At 41.0% G+C, this 15034-nt stretch overlaps 1 protein-coding gene across 1 annotated transcript in view; it reads left to right on the forward strand.

The window, feature by feature from the left end:
* Positions 1-15034, forward strand: part of XPO4 (exportin 4) — a 517538-nt gene that overhangs the window by 15777 nt on the left and 486727 nt on the right. Inside the window, exon 2 of the mRNA XM_069202267.1 lies at positions 11176-11281. Within this exon, the coding sequence (XP_069058368.1) occupies positions 11176-11281 (106 nt within the window). The remainder of the gene's footprint in view (positions 1-11175; positions 11282-15034) is intronic.

Raw genomic sequence — 15034 nt, forward strand, 5'->3', positions numbered from 1 at the left:
CAGCTAAAGCCCATCCATTCTGCTCTTGTTTTGTCAACTTAGCCCCTGTGGAACAAAGGAGATTGTTGAGTCAAAGTACTCAACATGAAGGGGAAAATCCACTGACTAAATACCTACAGTAGCATTTATAACCTCCAAATCTTTAGTACGTAACTTTGTAATTCATAATAATTTGTCAACCTGGGTTACTTAATCTGACAGCGCCCTCCGTCCATGGACAGAGGCTTTCATACAAGGTGGGGCAACTGGTACGTGACCCGCGGGTGGGATAATCCTCACCTCCATGTTCTTAAGAGAATTGAAACTTGCCATTATGGAGGCTAGGAATTTTTATGTTCCACGTTGGGACCAAAGGCGAGGATTATGCTATGTCAAAGTTTGTCTACCACTAGAGCCCCAACACTGGAGAGTGTCTTAACATAAAATTGAACTTCGAGTCTGATGACCAATCACCTGCGTTTAGAATGTCCGGAACATGGTCCCAAGGTGAAGGCTCTGGATGTAATTGCTTTCTTTGTGGAAGGTGCCCCAAACGTGCCAATACTGGCTTCCTGCATAACCCAAATTAACCATCTCGCAGTCGTTGGGGAGGAAACTACCCTATGGGGCTTTCAGGTGGCTATAAAGATTTGACATTTTTGGGTTACAAACATCTATAGCCTGATGCCCAGGACCTATTGTTTGGGTTCAAGGACAACAAGTTTTCATGTTTGTTTTGTTGTTGGGACAAGTAGGCCCAGCCCACGCAGGACAAACTCTTTGGCTGTCAATTTATAATACCACATTATGGAACTGGGAAGGGATTTCTCTGCAGTTTAGGTAATACTTCTGTCCATTCTTAGTGTTGTTCAAATGTATATTTATGGTTCATTAATGCAAGGCCTTTGTTATTAGGGTCAGAGCTCTAAATGAATGTTGTAAGCTTGGACTGCACTACTGATAGTGGTTCAAGTAAAAACAAATGTGTACACACGTTTGCAAAGTTTTAACAATATGAGGCTAAGTATAATGCTCCTACAAGGCTCTCTGATCCAGATTCAAATATTTGCAGATGCTTGAACTCAACATTGATGATTCTTTGTTTTCAAAATATGTTCACACAAAAAACGCAACTTGAAAAAAAGAACGTTTTACTAAACTACTGTGAAAGTTTAGGTACCTTTTCTTTAAAGTATCATTTAGTAAAATGTGTTTATGTATGCTAGTATTTCCAAACAATGTTCACAATGGAAAGTCAGTGTATCTAGCTTCAATAAGATTAATGGAAACTTGAAAATAAACGAGCACTGGCAAAGCCAATAGGTCAAACATTGGTGGTCAGTCTTTTTTCAATGCATGTCTTGTTTTGGCATGGCTTTTGTAAACCTTTATTGTTGTAGGAGCTGCAGGGCCCTCAATGTTGTAACAGACATTGGCAAAAAGCAAAAATATTTTTTGGTCTAAAAAAAAACACACATTGCCATAACATTTCCTGGCACTTAACAAAACTATTTTGTGTGCCAATACGCTGCTTGTGAAAAAGCAGATTATGATCATTCACAGTGAAGCCAGCTGATAGATAGATAGATAGAATTTTAATAAAAATGTAAGGTCTTGGTTAACGCCAGACCTAATTATGGGCCCTCTTCTCACAAAGGTGCACTCATTGTCATTGCATAGGTGCAGATTTACGTATTTCATGAATTCATGAGAATTTACAGAACTAGACAGGAAATCGTACCCCTCGAAAATATTTGTGAACTGTATTTTAGCAAAAGGAAATAGGCATGTGTAGATTTGCTCATGCGAAAATCTGTTGAGCGTTTACAAGTTCCCTTTCCCTCCAACCACTTTTTTCCAACCCTGCAAGACGTTTTACTTCTGACCCTTTATCTGGAGTAAATTTCCAAACTTTCTCAGTATGGAACAAGATCAGAAAAGAGCTGGAGAAGAAGACTCTTAAAACATCTCAAGTTAGTAGATTTGAATGGACTCAGATGGGAATTCTAACCCTGGAACTTTTGCTTACCGCTACCTCTAGCCCTGGTATGTAGATCTGCAAAAAGATGGCAAAATAAGGAAATTGCTAGTATTTAAGCCCTGTCATAATCCGAGATTGTTGCCATGATTTGTTGCCGCACTACATGGCACCAATGGGACAAGTATATATTTTTTTAATACTGTATAATTAGATTTATAAAGCAACCTGCCCCCATCGACAAGAATATATTTTATTAAATTCCACACCCCTAATTATGTACAGCTCACAAAACATTGGGTAAAAGATTAATACATGTGATCAGTATCAGTATGCATAATTTGCTCCACGTAATAATACAGCTTATTTAAAACAAGGTTGTAACCAAAAAAAAACATGCATTTAAAATATTGAGAAATGAAAATTTCAACTCCAGCTTTTCCTGTGCAAGTCCAACAGCAAATAAATATCTTAAGCCAAAAATTATACGGGCAATTGTCATATATTTTAGAACTCTTAAAGCTTCTAGATGTTCTCTAAATCCCATGTTTCTGCAGATCGGGCAAACCCATTTCCTTCTAGGCTTGTTGTAAGCTGTGCAAAAAAATGTGCAATTTTTTCAGTACTGCCCAAAGGTCAGAAATTGTAGGTAGGGTCTTCACCAGCGTTATTGTGCAACTTCCATTTTGTGGTGAAGGCTTTAATTTGTAGGATTTCATAGCACTGGCATAGCATACCACTGAATCATTATTGGAATTAAGGGACTACCCACTGAGTCATTACTGGAAGCCGAGTACCCCCTCCTACACGTTGATGATTTGAACAGCAAAATAATATTAAAGAAATACAGAAATAAGCATTTATCAAACACATGCATAAGGGATAACACATTTTATTTTGTTTGAAAACAAGTAGTTTTTAATAAGAAGGTTGGAGCTTTCCTAAATTCAATTGAAGCCACCAGTGGTCCACGTTATATTCTGTTTGATGCACCTGCACTGCTTCCACGAATCAATTTGAGGGTACTAATTTAATTTTTAGCCTCCAAGTTCAAATTCCTTGACATTTACAGTACATTTTACAATTTTCAGTTGTACATTTAGCCCCTTTTATTTATATACACTGTATTAATCTGTCAATATTTTCTAAGCTATCACAGAACCACTTACGAGGCTTTGCAGACCCCCAGGGGTCCCTGGACCACAGTTTGGAACTGCTGCCATAGGTGGTTGATGTAGCAGACTAATGCTACATTGTCCATTTTGGGTGGAAGTAGCATTGGGCCTTCTCCTTCGTCCAACATTTCACTGTAAACGAGCCATCCAGTAACTCCAGGCAGTTGATGTGAAAATCTCGTTCTTGATCTGACTATTTTCCAATGGTGGAGAATTCCCCACACCTTGCTTCCCAGCCAGTGTTGCTGGCGCCTGACTCTATAACCAAATCTGGTTGGTAACCAAAGATGGTTCAGCCGTTCCAAGCCTCTGTTTGAACTAGCCACCAGCAAATGTCTACTTTTGTCTCATCAGACAAGGGAACTTTCTGAGAGTATGTGAGGTCTTTCCTGAGGTGGGAAATCTTCAGACGTTGAAAGGCCAAATAGCGCACAGGGCCTGTGAAGATGCCCTGAAGGGACGAGGAGAGGTGGAATACTTCCTTTGCAATTTTTGGCAGGGAAGTTGCCGTGTGCGTTGTAGCGCGAGTTGTATTTTGGCTGCTTTCCGAGAGGGAAGGCTCAGGGTGGCTCAGACCAAATCCACTACAAAGCCCAAGAAGGATTACGTTTAGGATAGGACAGATATTTTCTTGCCGATGAACCCCAGGGATTAGAACAGGTTGATAGTTAAATGGAGATGATCCGTCAGGGTCCCTAAGTATTGATCCATGAAGAAGAGATCATCCAGGTATATTATACGACATATACCAGGGGTGTGGAATTTATCAACCTGTCCATGGGACAGGTTGCTCCTTAAATCTACTTGGCCTGTAAAAAAAAAAAAAAATCTACTTGTGCGTTTGGTGCCATGTAGTGCGGTGACCAATTATGGCATCAGTCTCATTATGTAAGATCTCTGATAAATAGCCTCTCTGTTTATGCCAGGGTTACTACTGTAGTAGGGCTTGAAAACTTGCCATTTCAATCCCTACTATAGCAATTTCCTTCTTTTTCCACCTTTCTGCAGATCTATGTACTGGGCTGGAGGAAGCAGTAAGCAATAGTTCCAGGGCGGGAATGAACTTGAGTCTGCAAACCTATTAACTTGTATGTTTTAAGGATTTTCACCAGCTCTTCTCTAATCTTTTCTCATAATGAGAAAGTCTGGAAATGTACTCCTGACAATGGCAGAAGTAGATTTTCCTCCAGGGATGGGGGAAAAAAAGCGGTTGGAGGAAAAGTGAACTTGTAAACGCTCAGTAGATTTTCACATGAGAAAATCTACGCATGCATATTTGATCGTGCTAAACTACAGTTCACACATTTTCTAGGAGTACAATTTCTGGGTCTACTCTTGTAAGTGCTTGTCAATTCATGAAAGCCACTAAATAAGACGTTTACCATGGGTGCATTTTTGTGACTTTCTTTAAGAATTGGGTCCCTAATTAGGTCTGGCGTTAACAAATACATTTTGTTTTTATTAAACTTCTATTTCTCTCTCTCTAACTATAGGCTGGCTTTACTGTGAGTGTTCGCTTTCTGCTCTTCCACAAGGAGCATATTGGCACTCAAAGTAGTCTTGTTCCGTGCCAGGAACTATTATAGCAATCGGTGACCTAACGAAACTGGAGGGGGCCCCCTGCAAAGAACATGGGCCTACTTGTCATTGTATGATCACCTTTCTCTCCTATATCCTTCTACATACAAACAAAATAACAAATCCTTCTAAACATCTATATATTTTTTATTATACATGAAAAACATTTTGATTTCCTTAAAATGTAAAACTGGAATATCATGAAACAAACATAAAGACACAGAGACAAACAAACCAATAATGAAACAATAATAATGACCACTCAGCTCCACTCAATTGTACTCACATTCAACCCACAAATACAGATTTTCACATTTCACCAAAATCAATTCAACGAACATAAGACCACATCACATATTTTCTCTCTCTGTTGTTTGGTCCAAACTTATCACAAATAATTTAAATACAATTGCATAAGAAATATCAATACATTGAATTCATGTGGATGGCTTTAATTGTAATGCATATAGTCTCCATATTTGCAAGCTACAAATTTGTATGTCCAGCCACAAATTCAACTGCCAACACGTGTTTCGGTGGATCCCAAGATTTCTTAATACTTTATGCCACCTTCCTCAGGGCCTTAGATTACAATCCATCAGTGAACTGGAAAACACTCTACATTGAAACAAAAATTCAAAAATACTGATATTGTCTCATCTTTTAGCATAAATGCCCTTATGGTACTAATGTCTTGATGCCACCATATGATGGTTCGCACCTGTGATGTAGTGACTGTGCCCTGCTAAACCCAAAAGATCATGGAAAAACACCACCGTGACATATAACGCAAAATTGCATATTCACACTCATGCCGATGTCTAAAATCACAAAATAAGCTTAATCATGCAAAAAAGTGTAAAACACTCAAACACCCATTCCACCAAGTGATAATGCACAAAATAATCTCTCATGGGCCTACTTGTCCCAAGGACAAAATAAATATTAAAACTTGTTGCCCTTGACCCCAAACAATATGTCCCGGACGTCGGGCGATAGGAATTCCACATCCCTGATATACCCCTTGATCATAGGTGTTTCACCATGGGCTTGAGAACCTTGGTAGAGCACCAAAGAGCTGAGGTCAACCTGAAAGGAAGTGTTGTGAACTTGAATGTCTGTTGGCACCAGAAAAAAATGAAATAAACAAAGATGCAGTGGGATAATCGGTACAATTGGGAACATGTCTTTAAGATTCAGATGCACCAGCCTATCATTGGGTCAAAGAAGATCCTGCAAAAGATAGATGCCTCCCATCTTGAAGTAACGGAAGACCAGTCACTTGTTGAATTCCCCTTCGACTTATCATTCAACATTAACCACTGTTCCGTTTTTCCACCAGGAATAGGGTGCTGATGAAACCCTGCAGTGAGGGGTCTTAGGAGGGATAGCTCCCTTGTAAAGGAGGTCCGTCACCTGCGTTTACCAGGGCAGCGTCCTCGTCTGGGAACCTTGTGGGTGGAGGAGGAAGAGGTTAAACAGGTGACCCATAAAACTCTTTGTAGAAGCCATATATTGTCTGAAGGATCTGAGCATTGGACGTCACCGTCCTCCAATGTGAACTAAATCTGCCAGCCGGCCAACTATTCTTATGTGGTTGGGGGGATGGGAGGTTTAGATCATTCACCTTTCAAGGAGCCTTGGGGGCGGCCTCCTCTTTGTCTGCCTCTGGAGCCTCTGTGGTGGGGGTAGAAGCCTCCAAACCTGGTCTGGTCCTGCCACTGTCCTCATTTAGAGGTTCGATCTCTGGAAGGATCATGGTATTGGAAGTGACTGGCCAAATGCCAACTACCACGGCCAGCCTCGGGGAAAACCTGAGGATTTAAGTTTTTTGATTTATCTCACTGGACACAGCCCAGTAATCAATGTGGACACAAAATTACTCAACTATTTTATGATCGGCCCCACAAAAAGGCCTCCTTGTGCAACTTGTCAGGTCTCCAAAGTGGCTAAATACCCCAGTTTGGGGTCAATCTTAATTAGGTGTGACCGGCGCAGCTCGGTGGAGAGGGCACATTTAGCGATTCCCAGGTATATGGTTGCCCATTGGCATTGACTGACAGGAGGTCCAGGGCAATTCTAGGTTGAATAGTCATGGCAGCCACCTGCAACTCTTTAAGTGCATCTCTTGTGGCATTGAATTCTATGGCTAGCTCAGCAGACATGTTAACAAGGGCCAAGTTCAAATCATATACACCATATCCAACAATTAATATACGCATTAGCTCAAAATATAGACCTTGTCTAGCCTCCCGAATAGGTGTATTTATATCTGTTTTATACCTAATGAGGGGAGCTCCTTAAATTTAATGGCTTGTGTGCTGCAATATGCAGCATATCTGAAATGTTTGGTGTAAGACAAGAAATAGCACACATGCCTTCCCAGTGCCGGGGATGCACCTTGTAAGCCTTCGTGCTACATATGAAATACATACTGCCCTTTAACTGTGTGTCCAGTGTGTGATATTTATTGAGAGGGAGGCCTACCCCTCAAAGAGTTCTGAAATTGATCATACCATTTGTAATCAATCCATGCATAATTTAGAAGTGTAAAATTTCCCCACGGTGCTGCGTAAGAGCAGCGAGCCAACCATAAAGGATATTCTAATATTTTAGAAATCACATTTGATGCAGTAACAATCATTTACTCTCTCAATGAATGGATCACATAGAAGAACATCCGGTGTTATCAACAGTGTCTCTCCATGTATAGTGATGTTCCAGTAATGTAAAGTGAAGCTAACTTTTTCCCTTGTACCTTAGTTGTCCAGATCCTACTTATTAACTGTTTGTCCCTTATATTCCAATTACCCATGGTATCATCAAACTCCGTTAGGACAATTGCTACTTGCTAGATATCTTAAGAATCTGGAAGCTGGATTACATCCTGAAACTTCCATGCTTTATACATACAGGAAGTGCACTGTCTTCTGCATTGTTTTCCACCGTAGGTGACACGGAGTATTCGGCTTGAATATTTGTCAGTATGGTACAACGTGGGTACCATCCAATCCTTCCTTCTCCATATTCCCAAGTTACATTTGATATAAGGCATCCTTTTCCTTGCACATAATTCTGTATAGGCACATGTCTCATGTAAGCCATTGGGGTGTCTAGATAATTCTCTACAAATCCAGCAATTTTCAAGACCTAAGATTTTGGCTACTTTCTCATCTACTTCAATGAGTGGATGGTCTGCTGGTTGTCTAAATGCAGGTAGCACACACAAAATTAGGCTACTAAAAATGTTGTTTGTACTACGCGATTCCTTCTTTTTTTTTTTTTGAGTTCTAGATAATTGTCTTTCTGTTACTCAGTTCTTAGACAATTCCTCTAAGTGTCAGTAAGGCAACGGCATGCAGCATGCTATCATCTGCTTCTCCTCCTGGTCTGCAGTCGCCTTGTTCAAGGGTGGTTTCATGGACCTGCCCTGCAGTGTCCTCTTCATTCTAGTTTTCTGCAGGTGCGACCTTTGCCTTTCTTTGAGACTATGTTGTGTGCTTCACTTAACAGCATCAGTTGGTGTCACAGTACCTGGGGCACGTGATGACGGCCCCTCAGTGTGGCTCTTAGGAATGGTCTAGTCTGTCTCCCGCTTTTCTGGTTTGTTGAGGTGCTCCACGGGTGGCAGATGCTCAACCGTTACAGGCACCTCTGTCTCAGTTGTTGGTGCGGATCTGCATCTAGTGCCATGAATCCACCCGGGAAGTCCCTGGACTTTCATTGCCGTCTGCAGTAATGCACTACTTTACATATAATTGAAAGAAACATTACAATGAAACATACACATTACACTTAACACATAATTCAAATACAGCTATTGATTAATGACAGATTACTTGTTTGTGCACATTTCAAATTCATTTCCCTGTGTTTTGGTGCCAGCTGGTAATCTAATGCTTTCTAAGCTACACTGTGATTTTTTTTTTTTTTTCTCCCTCTGGGGTTCCCTTAATATGAAATATTTTTTTTCCTTTGGCTCAGGCTGCCCTATGTGGGTTTATGATAGCCCCGAAGGCATCAGCCACTGTCAGTTTAACTTATTGATATGGAAAAAAAACTCAGTTTTCTCCTCAGTCCCCTGTTAAATTGCCAGCTATATTTGTATTTACACCTCAATCTCCAGTTTTACTACCAGCTATATTCTAAGCGTTGAAAGGCCATGATGGCAAGGTACTTAGTTCACTTACCGGTGGTTACATCTCACGCACCCCACATCTGACAACATTTGTTAGGGAAACAACTTTTCTAACCCTCCTCAGAGCGACAGAAAGAAAACAAACACCAGACCAGGTTCCGGAACAGATGAAATGGTTGTTGAGGTACCAATGTTTAATGGCCGGCCAAGGCAGACACACTTCCCAGTGTTTATGCATTCTTCCTTGTAACCTTAGTTAAAATATTCATGTAATATACCCGCTGCCTGTGGTCCATAACAAGGTATTTCAAATTTGCTTTGCACCCTGCCAGAAGGTGATGAATGTTTTCCATAGCAGGTATTGAAAGAGATCTACACACTAGTAATGGCAATTGATGAGTACCTTTTAATGTGTTCATGTGATTTCTAATTAAGAAATAAAATGCAATCCACAGTTTATATTACACATTCCTTCTACCAAGATTTGTGAACCGACATTCCTTGTGGAAGACTCTACGTTTTGCAACTTGCCCACCCACCACAGTACTTAAAAAAAGCTGCTTTGATGATTGAATAATATGCCCACTGCTCTAAAAAAAAAAAATCCTCTCTGGGGCTGATTGCCATTAGTTTAAGAATTAGCTTGCGTGACAGCTAGAATGGCAATCTGCATGACCAAGTGTTTCAGGTTCTCTTCTAGAGATGCAGGAAAAGGTTACTGACGTGGATGTTTATACTTTTACTCCTTATAAAACATTTTGAACCTTTTGAAGACTGGTCACTGAAGCGCTTTGTTTATGAAGACTATTTCAGCCCAGCAGAATCCAACTCCAGCCATGCATGCAGATCCAATCTCTGCTTTTGGTCTCCTCATACTTTCATATATTATACACATCGAAAAAGAGAACCCAAAAGGCATGATGTATCTTGAATATTTTTGCATGTACAGAATTCTGAACATGCTTGACATTGCCATTTTGGCAAAGCATCCTAAATTGGGACATTAATGTATACTTTCTGAAAGCTGCTACTGATGCTTCCTATTGAGCCTGATATGACTTTCTTAGTTTTTGAAGAAATCACTTTTTCCTCAGGGTTTGCAAATTAATCATTTTTCTCCGGATTGAATGCTGACTACCAGAATTAGTTTTATCAACCTATCCTGCTGATGACACCTTCATGAATTGGACCATGGCAGCTGAAACAGTGACTCTTATTTTGTTCGACAGACTATACAACATAACAGAATATTTGTATCCCTAACTGTCTATCTAGAATAAAAGTTAGGAGTATTCATTGTATTCTATTTATTTTCACGCCACTCTTTTCCTACACTGGCCACTACACTGTTTCTTTTGCAGTATTGACCTTCTTATGTACAGTAATTGCCACAATTCCGATTTACTTAAACATGTGTATCGTTGGACTATAAGGAGAAGATAGTTATTTTTTATCATACATGCCTTTCAAGCCTTCATCTGTTTCATTCAATGATGTTCTTACCCAACATCTGCATGTTCCTTTTTTTGGGGCCCTTCCTTGTTTACTGCAGGGAAAGGCTATGAAACCAGGAAATAACTTGAGGGACTATGTCTTCTGGGTTCCACTGCTACAAGCAGATCTGTTCCCAATTTTCTGTAGTACATTATGCAGATAGAAAGGCTTCTATTGCAGTTGTCCTGGGAAATACTCCAATTGCTGAAATCTACCAGGGTCCTACTTAATGATAGCTTCAGTGATCTTAAGTGCTTGGACATTTGTTTTCTGGAGTTGACTTTCAGGTAGGTCAATCAGCCCTCCTTCATCACATTGAAATAGTCTATTTTATCCACGCTGTTAAGTCAATAAAGGGAGCTGCTTGTATCTACTCTGTTCTCGTTGTTCTTTTCAGCTAAACATTTGAATTAATGAGAGCCAGTGCTATAGAAAGTGCAGTCTAGAATGTGCAAGATCTACTTCGATGATCTTACTGTATTTAACATTGAAAACTCGTATTCAACATTTCACTTTTCAGTTTAATAACCAGGATGTTAATAGAAAGAGAAATCTAACATTGCTGAGCAATTGCTTTGCAATACCGTTATCGTTTTCAGCTACCACCTAATGGTTTTGCAAAGTCATCTGAACATCCTGTTTGGAAACCATCAACTGCAGTCATGCAGTCAAAATATATTTGTTTCAGTGTCTGACCTAGCACCAAAATAGAGCATTCTCCACATTAAGTTATGGAGTAATACAAATTATACATTTCTATTCAACAGCCAGCACATTTACCATTTTTTTTGTTGGGAAATTTGGTAAACACTTCATTTTTTTCCCTCTTCTAGGCACCGCCCTCTATGGTCAATAATGAACAACGGCAACACGCAGAACACATATTTTTATCATTTAGGAAATCCAAATCGCCATTTGCAGTTTGCAAGCATATATTAGGTAAGTTTTTTTTCTTTTTTTCTGAAAGTGGATACATTGCAGAATTAACCTGGCTGTGCACACCTGCTTTTTCCTTAAATTGTATGTATGCATGACTTTCCTTTGATTATTGGAATCTAGTTTTGGCCCTTCATGATGCAGAAGGTGTTTTATACATGTGATCTCACTCTCATCAAGTTAGTAAATTGACTCTCTTCCATTGCAAGTACCATTGTCCTACAACCCTATCATATAGCTATGCCAGTCCAATTGAATTTCAGTTCCTTTCATCTTTGTCTTCTGTCTCCCCCGCCTACCCTAATTTGCTTTATCTCCAACTTTAGTTTTGCACCACTTGTATGTTATTTTAAAGAGACTGGATCAGTCTGTTTTTTTTTGTGATTTATCCATGGCTTGTGTTGTCTTAGATTAAATGGCCAATGTTCTTTTAGTTATGTAAACAATGTACTTTTTTGTGTAAAGTAACATTTTTGCTGGGACTGTTAATTTTGCAGAACCTCAAAACATGTTATACCTTGACTATGTAGTAACACTTGAGGGAGAAAAGGTAAGCCTAGGAAGACTGTTCTAATTTTCCTCTGAAGTAGTTCATATCTGACCATTCATTGCTTCAATTTCAGACCTGCTCTCCTTCGAACAATGTTAATCAAACTAAATATCACATGAACACTCTATTTTGAACAATTATTTTTGCCTCTGGTTCGTGAGAGGCTTTTCTCTTTTCATCAGGACTCGGCAAAAGCTGGCAGGCATTTCTTGGCCCATGGTTAGCTGTTTTACAGTCGCAGCAGACTCTGTAGCCCCCACCCACTACCAATCCAGACAAAGACTACAATTCCACACCTTAAATGTTTGCTTTTGTTCTTTGAAGGCCTAGCCCTGCTTAAAAGCAGCACCAAAAACTTGTGCAGCAATGTTGGAATAGCCATTCTCTGGCAGACCGAAATCTCTAGTGGAATGCTCTGAACGCAGACTGACCTGCTCTCAGATAATTGAAAGTGAACAGCTAAAAGCTAACTGATCTCATCTGCTCTCGGCATGCAAAAAGGCATTTTGCAGGTAATAGAGGAGCTGTTTGACCCAGATGAGTAAAGGACTACTATTGCTCACTTGGAAAACTTTTATAACAATCTTCCCAAGCCTTCCGTTATTTTTAGGAGATTACTATAGATAAGATAATAAAAGTACTTTCCTCCTTAAATTCCATTTCCTTCCTCAGTCTTTGTCCATTATGCTTTTAGACAATTGGATGTCAGACTTAGCCTCTGTCTTAGCGGTATTATCAGTTCATCTCTTGCAAGCAGTACAGTACCTAAACTATTTAAACTAGTAGCTATTTTGCTCTCGTTGAAGAAAAGTAGCTTGGATTCTGCGGCCTGAACCAATAATTTCTCAGTCTCGCTTTTGTTTGCCACATATTAGATACCCAAACCTTCTAGCCTTACAAACGCTTGGAGGAACATCCTAGATGATGGGTAGTTTGGCTTCTCACCTGCTTGAAGCACCAAATCTGCCTTAGTAGTAGTGATTGATGCCCTCTGACTGTTTACCTGTGAGCGCCACTTAATACTGCTAACCACGGTATTTTGATTTCCACACTGAGACTTGATTTTCCTATGGCTATACATTCTAGGTAGTTTTTGGGCAACCTTTGTCTCAGGTCTTCACTTCTTGTGCTGTTCCTTAGAGTTTATCATTCTCATCCTATGTCTTTAGTGTTTGAAACTGCTTTGGACCATGGAACTCCAATTGCACTCTTATGCAGATACCCCTCAGCAGATCTTCCTACTGGTTGGTATTGTCCCTCTCAACTTGCCCTTAGGAGAAATACAAACTGGGTGGGGAAAAATGGTTGAAGGTGAACAAGAAGAAAACAGATCCTGGTGGTGGTGCTTTACAAATGATTAGACAGGTAATATTTAGTTCACAAGCAGCTAAATGCTTATAGATCCTCCTCATTCTACAAGTGTACACTAAACATGCAACGCATGACTTCATAAATACTTTAAATGAGCACTGCTCATTTTTTGCATATTAGTGCTTTATACAGAAACACTACTTCAGTGGGTTAACATTGATGATCAAAAGCACTGAATAGCCTACCCACTAATGGGATCCCAGAGCATGTTGTACAAAATGTCACACTTTTCTTCATAAGACATTTTGGGAGGGGGGGGTCCTCATTAAGGATTTGGTGGGCGGAAAAGGCTGCCCGCCAAACTCCTGCGGGCAGTTTGCTGCCAGTGTGGCCACCTTCCTGTGGGCCCCATTAGGAGTTCCCCCTTGGCCAACGGGGAAAAGCCCACAACATTGACACCGGCTCATAATTGAGCCGGTGGCAATGTTGCAGTGCATAGGGTGCAACAGCACCCTTTGTGCTTTTTACTGGCTGCAATGCAGACAGTGAAAAGTGAGACGGGGCTGTCCATGGGGTTCTCTGCACTGCCCATGCTAAGTGCATGGGCAGTGCAGAGGCCTCCATGGAGCCCCCTGCACCCCATCTCTGCCAGCTTTTAAATGGCGGTGCGACCTCCATGTAAAAGCAGGCGGAGAGGGTGTCTTAATACCTGGGGTGGCATTGCATGCAGCGCTGCACTGGCGGATTAGGACTGCCAGTGGAGGGAAACTGGCGGTGCTGGTGGTCCGACTGGGGCCCAATCACCATGGTCATATTGCGGCGGTCTGACCGCCGCCAAAGCGGTCGGACCACTGCTTTGGCGGCAGTATAACCGCCACCATGGCCCTGGCTGTCTGAAGACCACCAGGGTCATAATTAGGGCCTTTTTATTTAATTATTATTAAAACTTATTTTTACTTTTATTAAACAAAAAGGTTACAACATCATGGCGGAACAATTAATTGCTTTCAGTATATGCCATCTCATAATCCCTTTGGCTGGTGTCAGCACTTCATACCCACCAGTCGCAGTGGTGCTTGTCCGGCCAAGACACTATACATATTGTCCCTAGAAGCCTGGCCGCCTTCTCCTCCTCTCTCTTACTATCCTGATGTGTCCACCAAGTCCGAGCCACTTTAGGCCTTCCATGCCCCCCCAATCTTTTTCCACTTTCTAGTGCAACTCCTCCCTCTATATAAATCACCCATTCTGCCCTCTGGCACCAATCTAAATCTCCTTCCCAATCTGACAGTCCAGGAACTTCCTGCTTGCCCCAGGTCTTTGTGAAATTACACTTTTCAATTCCCAAGGCTAGTTTCAACCAAAGTCCTCGATACCTTGGCCATGGGACATCCCCGTGCACTGCCAACAGTGACGTCTTAGCTTCTAGGTGAATCTCTAACTCCACGGCCCGGGACATCGCCCAATTAGTTTGGTCCAGTTCCCGTGTTTAACAGGCACACCCATGTAGTGGGGAAAAAATGTGCCTTCTTCAGCACAACCCCCCAGGCACAATGGTGAGTATACTCTCCCTATTTTATAGTATAGTATGATCTATGGAGTATTCAAAGTTGCGTCAGTCAAAAGTGCACCCTTATTGCAATTTCATGAGGTTCCCTCAATGCCTCCTCCCAGTCCTCATCTCCTAGAGCCCCCAGATCCACGGACCATGCCTCCCTCAAACCCCCCATTAAGTCTGGCGCATTGTGGACCAATTTCTTATATATAACTGAGATCCTTTTTCCCGGGATGGACTCTCTGAGCACTCTCTTCCAACTGTGAAAAGTCCGGCAATTGCTCAATATGTCTCCAAAGCGCATGGCCCAACCTAAGGTATCTAAATTGTTCAGTTTCCC

This window comes from Pleurodeles waltl, chromosome 8 (genome assembly GCF_031143425.1).
Source record: "Pleurodeles waltl isolate 20211129_DDA chromosome 8, aPleWal1.hap1.20221129, whole genome shotgun sequence".
Classification (NCBI taxonomy): Eukaryota; Metazoa; Chordata; class Amphibia; order Caudata; family Salamandridae; genus Pleurodeles; species Pleurodeles waltl.